Source organism: Paramisgurnus dabryanus, chromosome 2 (assembly GCF_030506205.2).
Source record: "Paramisgurnus dabryanus chromosome 2, PD_genome_1.1, whole genome shotgun sequence".
Lineage (NCBI taxonomy): Eukaryota > Metazoa > Chordata > Actinopteri > Cypriniformes > Cobitidae > Paramisgurnus > Paramisgurnus dabryanus.
The window spans coordinates 3,445,657-3,461,644 of NC_133338.1; the positions used below are offsets into that span (position 1 = coordinate 3,445,657).

Below are 15,988 nucleotides of genomic sequence, written 5' to 3' on the forward strand. Positions count from 1 at the left end.
TATTATTTATTGTTTATTGGTTTTAGTAAATCCATATGTTATGCCTATTTTTTTTGTGCAAATTATAGATGTGTAATAATGTGCATTTTATAAATGAATGAAACTCATTACACCAAAAATAAAAACTTCTGATTAATTTTTTGTACTGTATATCTGAGGTAGAGAAAACTTATGTAAATTATATTTCAGGACATTTTTAAGTAACGTCTGAGGTAAGAAATTCACCTAACATTTACTAAGTAATGTCCAAGTCCACCCAACTCATATTTAAAAATTAAGCTCAGGTTTTTATTTAATTTTGTTATATCATTTTATTATACAGTATACATACTCTGCTAAAGACCATTAGTCAAGTTACTGTTCAAAGTGTTGTGATGAATGTATTACTCTGAATGTATTACTCTCAACAGGTGAGATGATCAGAGGAGCTGAATTTTTACCTTTATAATTAACACATGGACTGAATAAAGGAAAGAGTTTCTCAGTGAAAGTTTGATCAGTGAAAGAGTAGATATGAGACCTGGACTCTACATCATAAAAACAAACCAAACCCTCCTCATAATCCACAAACACCCCGACCTTCTGTGGTTTCACTTTCAGACACAGAGGGACAGAAGGACCAGTCCAGGCTTTATATTCATTCTCATTCCTCAGAGCCATAGACCACTGTCCATTCTGAGGAGTCGCTGTGATCTTTCCCTTTCTGTTAATAGATTCACTGGCCACTCCTAAATCCCATTCAGTTTTGTCCTTTACCTGAACCTCAAAATAAAATCTCCCTGAGGTGAATCCCTCTTTTCCCAGGACACAGACACACTTATCAAATCTCTTAGGATTATCTGGGAGTTTATGTTGAATGTCTCCATGTCTCACTTGTTTTCTATCTTCAGACAGGATGAGATTTGGATGAGCTGTATCAGGATCCAGAGTCACATCCACTGAGAGAGAGATGAGAGAATATGAATGACAATATAAAGATGTTGATGTGTTTATAATAGTAGAGATGAGTTTGTGTATGTAAAGTATTATTGTTAGTGAATGTGAGAGAAGAGTGTAGATCAAACATTGTACCTGCATACTGCTGCATCTTCATCAACTCTGTCAACACAAATCACAATAAAACATCAACAAGAGTTTACAGAATAAACTTAAAAACACTGAAAGATAACAAGGATCAGTAATTGTATCTCTATAGTGGATGATTTCTTTATATTTGCAGTTATTGGCAGTTACATGTGGACTTTTTGAGGTTTTGATTATAATCTCTAACAGTGAAAGGGCATGCAAATTCATTTTTCTGCATTTTGTCATTTTTCTAAAACTTCATAAACAGAGGGGTAAAATATCTGAGGAAAAAATGAAAAGCAAACAAATGTTTTTTGTTTTTTTTTGCATTCTTGCAAGACTCATATTTACTAAATCTAACTCATATTTACATCACTACTCTTTCTTTTCAAAATAATAATGTTTGTTTACATTTCAAACATTTTTATGGATTTTTATATTTTAAGATTAACACTTTGGGTTTGGGAAAAAAGCAAAACTATAAATATTATAAAAACTATAAATGATGAAGGAGAAAAGTTCCACGGCAATGGCCATATAAAAAAAGTTAAAAAATTATGAAAATTCAACCCCTAAAAATTAAACGGAATGCAATTAAAGCATATTTATTTAATTTTGCAAATGTACTTACTTTGATGGCACATTTTTCTAAAAAAAAAACACAATTATCTTTCAGTTTTGATGACTAATATTCACTTACCAGTTTGAGTGAGTTTCTCATTGAGAGCCTCCTGTAGTTGAGTCAGAGCTCTCCTCAGAGTCTCCACACTCACATGAGTCTTCATACTGATCTCAGACCAGTTCTTCATGTCTGGAACTCTGTACAGGGATGATGGGTCAATCTACAGCAGAAAAGAGAGATGAGAATTACATCAGCATAAGAGAGAGAGCGAGAGAGAGAGAGAGAGAGAGAGAGAGAGAGAGAGAGAGAGAGAGAGAGAGAGAAAGAAAGAGAGAGAGAGAGAATTTTTATTAGACTTTTTTTACACAAAAAAACTCCTATTCACCATGGACTCTTACAACCGTTAAAAGAGGACAAAACGATTATAAATTTGGCATAAACATCAATTCACCCTCAATAACAGAGCCTCATTACAACACCAAATACATTCAAATGTGACCACATCATCAATAGACTTATAGTAAAGAAAATTAATCATAACAATAATGGACAGTTTGCTTGGACTTGAACAAAATTCAGAAGTTGACAAGTTTTTTCATATTTGAACCCCGAAATAAACGTCTCCAGAGAAAAATTCTTATAACAACTCCTAAAAACATTACTTACAACTAGAAATAAAGGTTGCAATCTAGAACAATTCATGAAAGAGTTTCTTTATCAGAGCAGAAAGGATATGTAGAATCAACCTCATGAAATAAAAGCATTAACTGTGATAGCACCATGAAGTATTCTTCACTGCAAATCACCTGTTCCCTTGATCAAAGGTGGTTTATACAAGGACCTCCACTCAGGTTTTATGCAAAACACAAGATCTGTACAAAGATTTATCGGTACTTAAAAAAGGTTTTTACACATAGATGCAACATTTTAATGAAAGGAGAGGTAATTCCTTCAACATTTATGGACAAAAGCAAATCAGGAAAAGAGTCTTAGGAACTCGGGAACTAACGCAATAGTCTGTTAACAACTCCATTTCAGTTGATTTAAGCGCAGCTTGCCATTTCATGAGCAACTGGGTGACCAGACGAATAGATCTGATTCCCAAATGTTGAGCTAATGCTGCTTCATTCTTAAAATCTGGCCATATGTCCAGTAGCTGACTCAGATTAACAATGTTTTGTTCAATCAACAATTTACTAAGTCCAGGAAAAAAGAATTGCCTGTTAAGTCTAACCGGGAGCCATAGATTAAAGGCTCCTCCAGTAGCCAATGAAGGGAATGTGAGTTTTCTGGTCATTGAACAACATAGACTCCAAACATTAAAAATGTTCTTGGTAACATGGAGATATCCAGTTTTAGGGGATCCATTAAAAAAAGTGCTTAAAGCTCCACTGTGTAAGATCTACTCCCATCTAGCGGTGAAAGTCTATATGACAAGCAACTGAATAATACTTTCTAGCCCCCCCCATTCGGAACGCGTTTTAACTCGTACGGTGGCCCGGCCGTGTCATGCCAAGGTTAACATGGCTTCCAGTAGCTACAAAGCAAAAGCAATGAGAAAAAAATGAACAATTTGCAATGTCCTTTGCCTGTGATCCATCAAAGCACACCGATTTATGTTTAACATGAAAAAAGTCTGATTGTCATGATATGTCCGCTTAAAATCACATACAAAAAGCAACCATGACGGGTTTAAATGGACGCGAATTAATATTATGTCAAAGTACAATGCTTATGTTTTAAGTAAACGTTACATGTCCGTGTATATGTAAGAGCTTTCTCTCATATTGGTGAAAAAAGATCACGCAACTTTCACACGCTTGTAAAATGAAACGAAAGACGCGCAGATCAGACGCTTTTATCAGAGTATTATGTCAGACATTATGTCAGAGTACAATGCTTATGTTTTAAGTAAACGTTACATGTCCGTGTATATGTAAGAGCTTTCTCTCATATTGGTGAAAAAAGATCGCGCAACTTTCACACGCTTGTAAAATGAAACGAAAGACGCGCAGATCAGACGCTTTTATCAATGAAAGGCTAAAAATAGCGCTGTCACCGTGTGTTTGTGCTAGAGGTCAGAAAAGATGAAAAACATTTATCTCAGTACCTCAGATTACATAAATGGGCGGAGAGACGGCGTGTGTCTGTTCGGACACATTAAACCACATGCATGTTTACACTAACAAGTGTTATGCATAATCATGCTAAAGTTAGCCAAGGAACTATAAAACTTCAAGTTTACAACATGGACTGTATAGATGTAAACGAATATGCTGAATTACCTGTGGAGAATATAGAAAGTGCAACTTCAGTGTCCCTTGAGCCCCCTCTTGGAAAACTAACTCCAATAGTGACTTTGGTCTTGATGTTTTTCCTGTCGCGTTGTCGTTTAAAATCCCCGTTTCGCTTCCTTGGCGATTTGTTTTAATGTCCTCGAGAATATGTCTTCAACAGGCTTTCAAATCAAAGCATTAGATCGCAGGTTCATCACGGTGTGCGGTTGTTGTAAAATCCGAAGGATTCAGCTACGCAGGTCACAGGCTGGATACGATACGTCATCAAGCCTGGTTTATTTTAATCAACTGAGCATTACATTCGCAAGTCATACGCATATTACATAAATTTACAATTAACTAAAAATAATTGTCAGCTTTATAATTGTTAATATTCTGAAATAAGACTGTCTTGATGACGTATACCGCCTACACATGCAACCTCCGGAGGCTTCAGCTATCGGCCAGCATGAGTGTAGAGTGAAAGCGCGAAAGGCGGAGCTTGAATTTCAGGAATGTCCCTCGTCGGCGAATGTATTTCAAAGATGGAGGCACAACATGGATTCAGCCAGAGAGCGCTTCGACGGTATGCATTTTAAATAGCAGATTCTACACTTACGAGAATACTTTCATTAGTGGGTGGGAAGTAATTACACATGAATGAGCACATACTTTTGAAAGAAAACATGGGTTTTTGTTAAGAATTAACTCAATAAAGTACACAGTAGAGCTTTAAGAAAGAAGACCCTGCAAACTGTGTAAAATCAGGCTTAGAAACTAAGGCAAGACAAAAAATGCCTCTGCACTCAATTGGATAGACCTACAACCAATCAGAGCAACGGAGTGTGTGATGTATGTTAAAATGGCATCTGTCCTTTTGCAGCCTGATCTGAATTGCTAGTTATTACAATGAAACTAACATTATGATCTGTCTGAGTTAGCGAAAGTACATCAACACCTACTATGTTTAGAACATTTAATTCATATAACTCACGACATTGTGAGTTATTTACTAAGTCATAAAGTCAGACAATCTCTCATAATAACTTCATCCACGGGCTTTCGAAAAGGAGCTGGCAATGACCGCTAGTTATATCCATGTTGTCGTGCACGCCGAGTTGCTTCGCTTCAGCTGATAAATTAAACTTTTGCCAAATCCCGTAGGAGGGACGGCAAAAACATCTTTCCGATCAACAAATGCCTTGATCACATTTCTCTGTTCCTCTTTTAAAATCAATGCACTGTACATATCTTCTAGAACAGACTCAATGGCAGAATCTACACATCTCAATTCAACAGTGCCAGCCATCTTTGTTGTAATCAGATTCAACACAAGCGTTCTTTGGTGACGTGGTTGATAACCATCGGTCCATCATCGTATAAAGCCCTCCCTGACAATGTGATTGGTTCGACCAATTTTGCGTCGAGTATAGTTGCGCCACAACGGAGCGGCACCAGACCAAACTTCCTAACCTGAAACGTTGTGGGCGGGGCTAAGTTGGGCTGGCACCCAGGCTATCAAAAAACAGCACGCCAGCTAAAATTTGATGGTCCATCCAACAGTCTTTGCACAAACTGCAAACGGAAGGCTGCAATTCTGATTTGAAGGTGTATTGGTCCTTGACCACCTTCCTCCTTGGGCAAAAACAATAAATTTTGTGAGACCCAATGGAATCTAAACCCAAAATAATCCACCAGAATAGTCTGGATTTTTGAAAGCAGTTGGAAAGGAGGATCTACACAAGCAAACTTATGCCATAAGGAAGATGCCACTAAATTATTAACAATTAAAATACATCCTCTGTATGACAATTTTGGAGACAAAATTTTCCATTTTTCTAGCTGTCTTTTGACTTTTTCAATTAGACCTTCCCAGTTTTTATGAACTTTGGTCTCATCGCCTAAAAAGACCCCTGTACAAACTCAAAAAAGAGCACATAGACCACTGTAGATCTTGAGAATGCTTGAAAAATCACTACAGAGAACTTTTTCTATAATTCTGATCTAAAACCAAAAGCTTCCAAAACCCCCAATAAATAAACATGCTCAACACGACCAAAAGCCTTCTCTTGATACAATAATATCAAACCACAATCTAAATTTAGCATCTTAGAGACATCAAGAATATCCATAATCAGGGAAACATTATCAAAGATTGACCTACCAGAGACACAGTATGTCTGTTCAAGATGTATAACCTGGTCTATAACCTCTGCCAATCGGCAGCATTTCTCTACACCAACTGCGGACGCATCTTTCACTTCATGACTCCGGGTCGATGAACTCAAAAATTGTGAGCGCATGGCCGTCATGCTCCCGATAAAAACAGGTAGGATGCGGCCCAAACAACTACCAACGTAAACTTAAAAACAACAACAGATAAACAACCACAAAGAGAAAGCCAAAAAAAGTTTCACTTACAAACGCACTCGCACCACTCAGTCCACATGCTCACCCCAACAATTACATCGTAAGAGAGAGAGAAAGAGATACCTGAACGAGATGAAGATGATCTTCACTGTGTGTGATCTTCTCCAGCTCACTGTCTCTCAACTTCAGCTCAGTGATCTCCTGCTCCAGATCTTTAATGAGATCTTCATCCTGTTTCTCTGCTGCTTTCTGTTCCTCCTCCATTGTCTCCAGCAGCTCAGTCTGACATCTCTCAATGGATCTGATCAGATCACTGAAGACCTCAACACTCGCTGCTTTCTCCTGCTCTCCGCTTCTCTGAGAAATCAGTTTTTCATTACAATTCATCACCTTTATTTATAAGACAAATCAAAACATTATCATCCATCAAATATTTCACATCTTCAACTCACTTTTCTGAGTTCTGCTGAGTGTTTGATGTCTTGAATCTTCTTGATTCTCTTCTGGATCATCTGCTGAATGTCTGTCTGTGTCTTCATCAGTTGAGTCTATAGACAGACACATTTGATCATCTTCTGACAAAAGATCATGTTGTTTGAATATGTATAACAGATGAATAAAGCATGTATTAATGTTGTTATGAACTCGTACCTTCTTCTCTTTACTCTCCTCTTCTAGAGGAACAGTGTTGTGATTCTTGTGATCTCCATCAGTACAAAACACACAAACACGTGTCTGATCATCTCTACAGAAGAGCTCCAGAGGTCTCTCATGTTTCTCACATATATAGTCCTTTATATTCTCCACAGGATCCAGCAGTTTGTGTTTCTTTAAGTTCAGGACTCTCTGGTGAGGCTCCAGGTGAGTTTCACAGTAAGATGCTTGACATGTTAGGCAGGACTTCAGGGCTTTCAGTTTTCTTTCATCACAGATGTCACAGAGGACTTCAGATCTTCTCAGACTGAACTTTTCTTTAAAGATCAGCGTGACCTCTCTAAGTGTTGTGTTGATGTTGATCTCTGGTCTTTTATTGAATGTTTCTTTACAGTATGGACAGCTGTAGATCTGACTGTTGTCCCAGCACTGTTTCAGACAGATACTGCAGAAGTTGTGTCCACATGGAGTGGTGACTGGATCACTGAACACATCCAGACAAATACAACACTGAAGCTCTTCAGACAGAGAAACACTGGAGGATGAAAGAACTGGAAAACACACAGACACACAAACATTTATCACTAACAGTTTATGTTTTTGATCTTAAGATAATGATAAGATTTTATATAATAAATAATGTGCTTTGTGTTGTTTGCTTACATGGAGGTTCAGTCATACTCTCTCTTCTGGTCCGTCTTGGTTTGGGTGATGTTGGTGAAGATTCTGCCATTGTTCGTCTTCTCTTTAAAACTTTTCAGGAAACAATCCCAACACAAATCACATTTTACAGCGTTTCAGTTTTTCATTCTGTCTTTAGTTCACATACTGTACTTCCTGGTTCACTTTAAGCCGTGTGACTCAATGACAACAAACATTAAACGTTGATTTACAATGAAACAAATGTTACAGTCTACATTTAATAAATAATATTATACTTTTACTGTAGATTAAAATGATAAACTAGTTTGACTCATACATTAACCAGACTTTGTCTAATGTGTTCTGGTTAGACATAAACTCTACTGAACCAGAACACTAACATTAGAAACTTGTTCAGAGAAATTTCTCATATATTTTCATCATGTTACCTGTAAATACGTCTCAAATGTGTTCATGTACGGCTTTAAAAGTCTCAAATATCTTCTTTCTTGAAGAGATAAAGAGTTTAAACTCTTGCAGCTTGATTGTCAGTTTAGTTTCATTTTCACTGAAAGCTGTCACACCCATCGTGTCAAAGCTCCTCCCATGTTTTGTGGTGTGTGTAAAGTTTGTACTGCATGCAGTTATAATGTAGATTATATATTTATACTTTCCGCCCATGTGTAAGAAGCATCAGATTCATATGGTGACCTACAAAAGATATCCAATTTAGATCAAGTGGAATAATTTACTCCCTGCTGAAAATTTCTAATAGTTTCCATTAAAATACCAACAGGAACCATTAGCTTTTACCATCAAAACCACTACAAAATTCCCTTTTGTAGTGTGTTTTGGGACATATTCTATTAGGATTTAATGGCCCCACCAATAGAACCCAATACATACCAATAGAGACCAACAGAGACCATTATAGTTTCCAATACAACCAATAAAATTCCCATTTAAACCAATATATCCAATAGAATTTTTGTTATGGTGTCTATTGTTTTTTTTAGCAGGGTCCCCTTCGTGTCGTGCATCGATATAACATGTGTGCATTTAAAATTTTTTATTTTCAAATAATTAATCTGCAAGTCGTCAATTATTCTTTCTTATATTACTAAATTAATTTATACAGGATTTTAAACCAACATGATCTCATACATTTTCGTGAAATAGTCACGCATTATTTTCCTCAGTTTTGTGTGGCATTGTCACGTTTCTTTTTTGTGTCAGTTTCACATATTGGTTACTCAACTGTTTTTCCTTTGTTGCTTCGGTCTGGGGTTAGATTTGCTGTTTGTGTTAGGATTTCACTTCAAGTTTTGGTTTATTCTATTTATTCGTATGCTTCTTAAACCATCGTCGCCTGACGTTAGGGTTAGAGTTGGGTTTGGGTAAGGATGTCATTTTATGTAACAGAAAGTTGTTCTAACCCCAAACTAAGGGACAATTGTAAGAAAATAGGAAAAACTGTTGAGTAACCAATACGTGATACTGACACGGAAAATAAATGAGTGGCAAGGGCACGTAAAATGGTGGAAATACGTGACACTCCCTCGCAAAATAAAGCGTGACTATTTCACATATTTTGTGAGATACCAGTGTTACACATCATGGTTAGTTGTCTAATTTCTCTAATTAATTATCAGGATAGTACCATGTTTTATTACACACAAGACGCGTTTATGTTGTACGCTGTTCAAATTAATAAAACCATTTTGATGATAAAGTCAATATCTTACTATAAGTTACTATAATGCAAACCAAAAGATGTTAAAAGATGTCAGTAAGATTCTTTGCAATGCAACAATGAAAGCATCTATTGAAAACTCATACCTATATTAAGTCCTTTTGAAGTTTGTCTCTTTCTTATGTGTTATGTTGTAAAGATTTCTGTATATTTGCTAGTTAAAATTCTTCATATTATGGAAATTTCTTCTTTCTTTGGAGATTAAATTCAGATATTGTTTTAAGAAGCATGACGGTTTGCTGGTAATGTGAAGCTAAAGATATTAAATATATGATGCATAAAACACATTTTAAATTAGGGCTGTCACAATGATTAAATAATCGTCTCATCAATCTATTAGACAAATAACCGTCAGCCAAATTTCATAACCGTGACAGCTTTAAATTCCAACGTTCATCTGCATAGGAACATTTATATTTATAACCCGGTACAGTAAATACTATTTTCTCCACTGATGCCCCCCATTTTTAATTCAGGCATAGTGAGGGGGCACACAGATCAATGGTTAAAAGAACTTAGCTGGAAACGGTTCCTGGTTGTCTGTGTTAACCATAACAGCACAACAATTACTGGCTACTTTAACAGCTGGAAAGGATTATTACTTACGCATCATTTAAGAAAAAGAGTCAGACATAACATGTGTCTATCATTTCTAGATTTTGATTTTGATTTTAGAAAGTGGCCACGATAAAGTGAAAAGAAAATAATCTGATGTCGTAACCCAGGCTGGGACTAACCAAAGGAGGTCATGAACATTTCAGGGTTATCCCACGACCTGTATCACCCTATAGGCAGCTTTGATTCTGTTTAACAGAAATTATGTATTATAACTGAAAGGCACTATATGCAATTTTAAGCACTAGAGGTCGTTAAACAACAACAACAACGGCGTAGTTTGATGACGCGATAAAGTGTGTGGAAGAAGGGGAGTTGTGGTCTTCAATGTTGATATTAATTGATCGTTGATGAATTGCTCATATAGCTTTGAAGATCTTGAAATTAAATCATGTCATTATGCAGTACACAAAGACATATCAGCCTGATCTCACGAGAATTTGTACGTATTTTACAAGTTGGGTAATTCATATGAATTCATATGAAGTGAATTGTACAAAAACATATGATCATTAAAAACAATAATGAAATCACATTCTTAACCCCGCCTTTAACCCCAACGTCACAGGGGCAAAAGCAAATCATACAAAAACTTACGAATGTGGTCGTACGAATGAATAAGAATTAGCCACCTTGTAAAATACATACGAATTGCCATAAGATTGTGTTGGTCATATACACACAAAGGTTACTTGAGAAAAAAAATCTGATTTTAAAATTTCTTATTTGTAACTGAAGTTTTGACACATTAAATTACATGAAAAGCGTGTGTAGTTTATGATTAATCATCATTTTTTTCTCAAAACAGTGCTTTCTGCTTGGCACAAAGACACAAATTTGAACATTTGAAAATGAGCCAATCAACAACAGCAGGCTTGAGGCAAGCTCGGTTAAAGGTGACAATACCACCACCCACACTAAAGACCCTCTCCGATGGGGCGCTAGTTGATGGAATAGCCAGGTATTTTCTTTCCAGACAACTGAGTCTTGTGGGGTTGGGTTGATGCTGCTTCCACCACTCAAGTGGGTCAGTGTCAGGATCCACCTCAGTACCCAATAAGTAGGTGGTGAGCTCTGCCTAGACTTTGTTCTTTACTGACTGGTGGGACAGTGATGCAGGTGCTGCTTTCTTAAAGAAGGCAGCTAAAGTTTTCTTCTTAGGTGCTGGGCTCTGTTCTTCTTGGCACATTTGTACAGCAGGACCTTCTTCCTCTGAGCAGATGGCAGAGAGCTCAGTGACAGCTCTTTTCTTAATAATGTCCAACTTCTCTGGGGTAATGTAGTTGGTACAGAAACATGGATCCATTAGTGAAGCCATGTCCAGGAGCTCGTCATTCTCAGGGTCACTGTATTTCTGTTCAAGGTAGCAAATAATATTTCACATACATAAGATTCTCCGGACAGCGCGTCAACAAAGTCCTGAAGTGGTTTGTTAGCTTTATTTGTGGCATCTAAAACCTCCAGATCTTGCCACATAGGAACAAGATGGCAGGTTTTCTTGTCAGCACCCAGAACACGGATGATGGCTCTCTCTTGTTCAAGAAATCGCTTAATCATCAATTTTTTGACGTGAACCCCATCTTGTAAGTGACTCTGTTACCAGTTGATGAGGAGGAAGACCCAGCTCTGCCTGAACCTCTGCCATGTCCCATCTTTTTTCCAACTATATGAAAAGGCAGAAACTGCCTGGTATTTTTGGCCTAAAAACTAGACTTATTTTCTTAGGTCATTTTGCTCATCAAGAAAAAGCATCTTAATTTAAGAATTTTTAGATATTTTTACTGAAAACAAGACAGAAATACAAAGAATTTTTTTTGCAGTGTACAACTAGTTTTGTGGTACAGGGTCACATATGTTGCGTTGTGTGCTTATAGTGTGTTTTCTTTTACATATATAATGAATTTCATAGTAATCATTGACTTAAAAGTGCAGTGCGTAGATTTTAGCGACATCTAGCAGTGAGATTGTGAATTGCAATCAGTCCACCGTTCACCGAAACACATTGAGAAGCTACAGTAGCTGCCACAGGACAAACATGTTGTTGTTTAAGACAAAATACAGTAGTGCCAAAACACAGTTTGTCCATTTAGGGCTACCGTAAAAACATAGCGGCACAAAATGGCGATTTCCATGTAGGGGGACCCGCGGTGTTTGTAGATAAAAACGTCTCATTGTTAGGTAATAAACAAATAACAGTTCATTGTGTAAGGTCTTTATACACCACTGATATTATAGTTATGTAGATTATATTGCATTTCTGTCAAGAGATCCTTAAAAATGTTACACACTGCATCTTTAACATGCTGCTGTTTTCTACAGTATGGTGCTTTGGCACTGTTCGGTTGAGCTGGTGTTGCAGGTACTGTTATATGTGCAGTCGACATTGTTGAGGGTTTTATGCTGAGTATTTTCTTGTTGTTGACCGGCCTACACTATGCCCATTTTTGATTCGCTGTTATTCAATATTTTTCCCGTCCTGCTGTAATGTTTTTTCATCTGATCTTTTGTCCCCACCACTTTTTAACACAAACTGACGCCCCTGAGTATTTATATCTTTTATACTTTAAGCTTAGTTAAGCATCTTCTTTGGCTCGAAATGATTTTAACTGTGATTGTATATCATAAATTGTATATCAATTTTTTAACAAGGATTCACTTAAAAGCTGGATTTTATCTGAAGCTCTCCTGAGGAATCTGTGCCTTTAGTTTCATTGACGTTGTGTTAGTGCGCCCTCTGCTGCTTTCTGAGAATAATTCATTTCTTTTTATTTACCTTCGGTTTATCTGACAGACCACGATAAGTGATCAGATTTTTAATTAATTGGATTTCTTTCTTGCATATTTTGGTTGTAACATGTTAAAAAGCAGCCATAAAACATAAAAAAAAAACATTTTAACCAAAACAACCTCTAATATCATATAATGTAAATGGGCCATTCCACCGAATCTTTGCCATTTTTGTCCCCAGGATGTTATATGTATAAAATTGCAAGAAAACAAACTCTAAAATACATTTTATTATTCAGCAAAGTGTCATTCATGTTAATCGAACGCCAAATTTACACTATATAATTCAAATCATTAATAAAAACTACATGAAACAGCATTTTTTATCCGTCCCTGCTCTCTATCTTTATACTTTACCTTTAGCTATTAGCTCATATTTAAAGATCAGTGTGAGGTCTCTAAGTGTTGTGTTGATGTTGAGCTCTGGTCTTTTACTGAATGTTTCTTTACAGTATGGACAGCTGTAGATCTGACTGTTGTCCCAGCACTGTTTCAGACAGATCCTGCAGAAGTTGTGTCCACATGGAGTGCTGACTGGATCACTGAACACATCCAGACACACACAACACTGAAGCTCTTCAGACAGAACTGAAAAACACAGAGAGAAATCATCAACATTTATCACTGACACACTATTAATGTCATAAATCAATGATAAGATTTATATAATAAAAAATGTGCTTTGGGTCGTTTGCTTACTCTGTCTTCTGGTCGGTCTTGGTTTTGGTGATGTTGGTGAAGATTCTGCCATTGTTCGTCTTCTCTTTAAAGCTTTTCAGAAAACAATCACAACACAAATCACATTTTACAGCGTTTAAGTTTTCAATTCTGTCTTCAGTTCACATACTGTACTTTTTTCACTTTTTCCTTTGTTTACTTTGTTCACTTTAAGCCGTGTGACTCAATGACAGCAAACACTAAACTTTGATTTACAATGAAACAAATGTTACAGTCTACATTTTAAAAGTAATATTATACTTTTACAGTAGATTTAAATAGTTCAACTAGTTTAACTCATGCATTAATCAGATTTTGTCTTCCATAGTTAATTATAAACCCTACTGAACCAAAAGGCTAACATTCGAAACTTGTTCAGAGAAATGTCTCATATATATCTATCATGTTACCTGTAAATGAGTATCAGTGTTCATGTACGGCTTTAAGTCTTAAAAATCTTCTTTCTTGAGGTTTGCAAAGTTTGCAGATTGTTGTTTGTCACTTAAGTTTCATTTACACTGATGATGACATATCTCACACATATAGTGGTGATGTCACATAAGCTCCTCCCACACGTGTGTTTTGTTTGTTTAAGTTTATATACAAGTCCAATGTAGATTATATAAACATTTTAATATTTATAGATTGATAAATGTATTCCCCAGGTTAAAGAGACATATAAATCAGATTAAAACAGATCCAGAATAAAATATTTGAATATTACATTTTAACACAGATGACCAGTTAGTAAAATATTAATTAATTAATTACTGAAAATAATAAAAGATTAAATATTTAACTCAATTCAGCATTAAATATAAACTTAAATATACACTTTAAATCAGGCTGAAATCTGATCATATGTCATGAATGTGAGATTATTAAGTAGAGTTTACTAGTAGAAAATTACACTAGTCTCTCTTCTTTAGGTTTCACACTGTAATGATGTTTGTTAAGTGTTATGCCTATTTTTTTTTGCAAATTATAGATGTGTAATAATGTGCATTTTATAAATGAATGAAACTCATTATGTCACAGGAGTGACGATCTTTTAGGCGGAACCAAAAATCGGGAAAGTTTGGTTCCGCCCGGATGTTTCCGCCCGGACCGGTAAGAGGAAACACCGGACATCCGGTAGCGCCGCGAACGCTGTAATCAGCCGAATTACATACAGCTGAGTGTCATTAAGAGGAGCGCCGGGTGATTGGACGATGGCAACACTCAGGAGAGTATTTGAGGGCAGTTTAAACCACAGTTAGTGTGCTTATTATTCCTGTTGGTAGTGTGTATCGTAGCGCCGAGCTGGGCTCACCGGGTACGCTGTTTTGGATGATTGTAACTGCTCTCTCTCTCGTTGGATTATAGCCTTCCATTGATGAAGATACCGAAGACCTTATAGGTAGAAGAATTAAACGAATACTGACCTTGGATGAAAGAAACGAAGGAAGGAAAGACGCATCATTGTGAGTATACGATTGTGGAAAAGTGGTGTTGGTGGCTGAAAACCACTTTGTTTATGCATCTAGAGTCCTAGCAGTGTGAGATAAATCTTGGAGAGCGTGGGACGAAGAGAGTACAGCAGCTGTGAGTAACGGAGTCTTTTTATGGATGTGTTGTACATATATTTGACCTGTGTATCTCTTGAGTGTTTTCGAAAGAGAGTGGGTGGCCCTACCCCTGAACCAGCGCGGTGGGTGAGCCAAAGGGTCTTTGTGCTGAAACAGCTCCAGTGACAAAAACAAACACTAGGCCAAGTTAACATCTCCATATTCTTCGTCCAGAGTGAGGTGAAGGAAGACGGGCGTCTATTGTGTGCACTAGCGTGGTGGGTGAGTCTTGGATGTAGAACTTTTCACTTGAAGTGGTGCTGTGTAATGCTGTGTATTGCAGTGAGATTGCTGTGTCTTGTCTGACGTACCCCCGCCTCCAGTCACTCGTTCTTGAGACGACGAAGAGGAAGAACGGTTCTAGAGTAAAAGCCTGTACCTGAATATGCTGTGAGTGTGTTTCAGTTTGAAAATCTCAGAGTGGCGTCTCGAAGTATTTTCCCAGCCAAACGCTCGGCGGACCTGAGTTTAGGAGTGGCGGTGAAGAACTGTGCTATTGACGGTGTGTGAGTATTATCTATAATATTGCTACTTTACCTGTGTCTTTTTATCATCACAGAGTTGGAGGCGAAGGAGATCCGCCGGCCCGAGGTCTCGACGAAAGGGCGCCCCGGTCCAGTTTTCGATTGACCAACGGGTCTCGAGGAAAGGGCAGCGCTCGACCCGGTGTGCCGGCGTGACGCCCTCGCCCCTCTGTAGACCAACGAGCCCGCCGTGAGGGTTTTGGCCCCCGGCGTCACATAGGAAAACACTGTCTAGCTGACGCATCGCGCAGCCAGTTACCGTAAGTCCGCCACCCTGTTAAAGTAATACATGACCTGTTAAAACTGCCAAATCCACAGGGACGAGGAGTGTGTTGTGAGAGCTGTGCAGAGAGCCA

The 15,988-nt window shown here is 37.3% G+C and overlaps 1 protein-coding gene across 1 annotated transcript; it reads right to left on the reverse strand.

The window, feature by feature from the left end:
- LOC135783458 (E3 ubiquitin-protein ligase TRIM39-like) lies at positions 1–7,732 on the reverse strand. Its single transcript, XM_065294189.1, has 7 exons — positions 7,651–7,732; positions 6,985–7,538; positions 6,786–6,881; positions 6,457–6,690; positions 1,766–1,907; positions 1,072–1,098; positions 1–938 (listed from the first exon to the last, which is right to left on the reverse strand). Exons 1-7 carry the CDS (start codon positions 7,718–7,720, stop codon positions 355–357), a joined length of 1,707 nt encoding a protein of 568 aa, XP_065150261.1. The 5' UTR covers positions 7,721–7,732; the 3' UTR covers positions 1–354.
- Between the last annotated feature and the right edge of the window lie 8,256 nt (positions 7,733–15,988).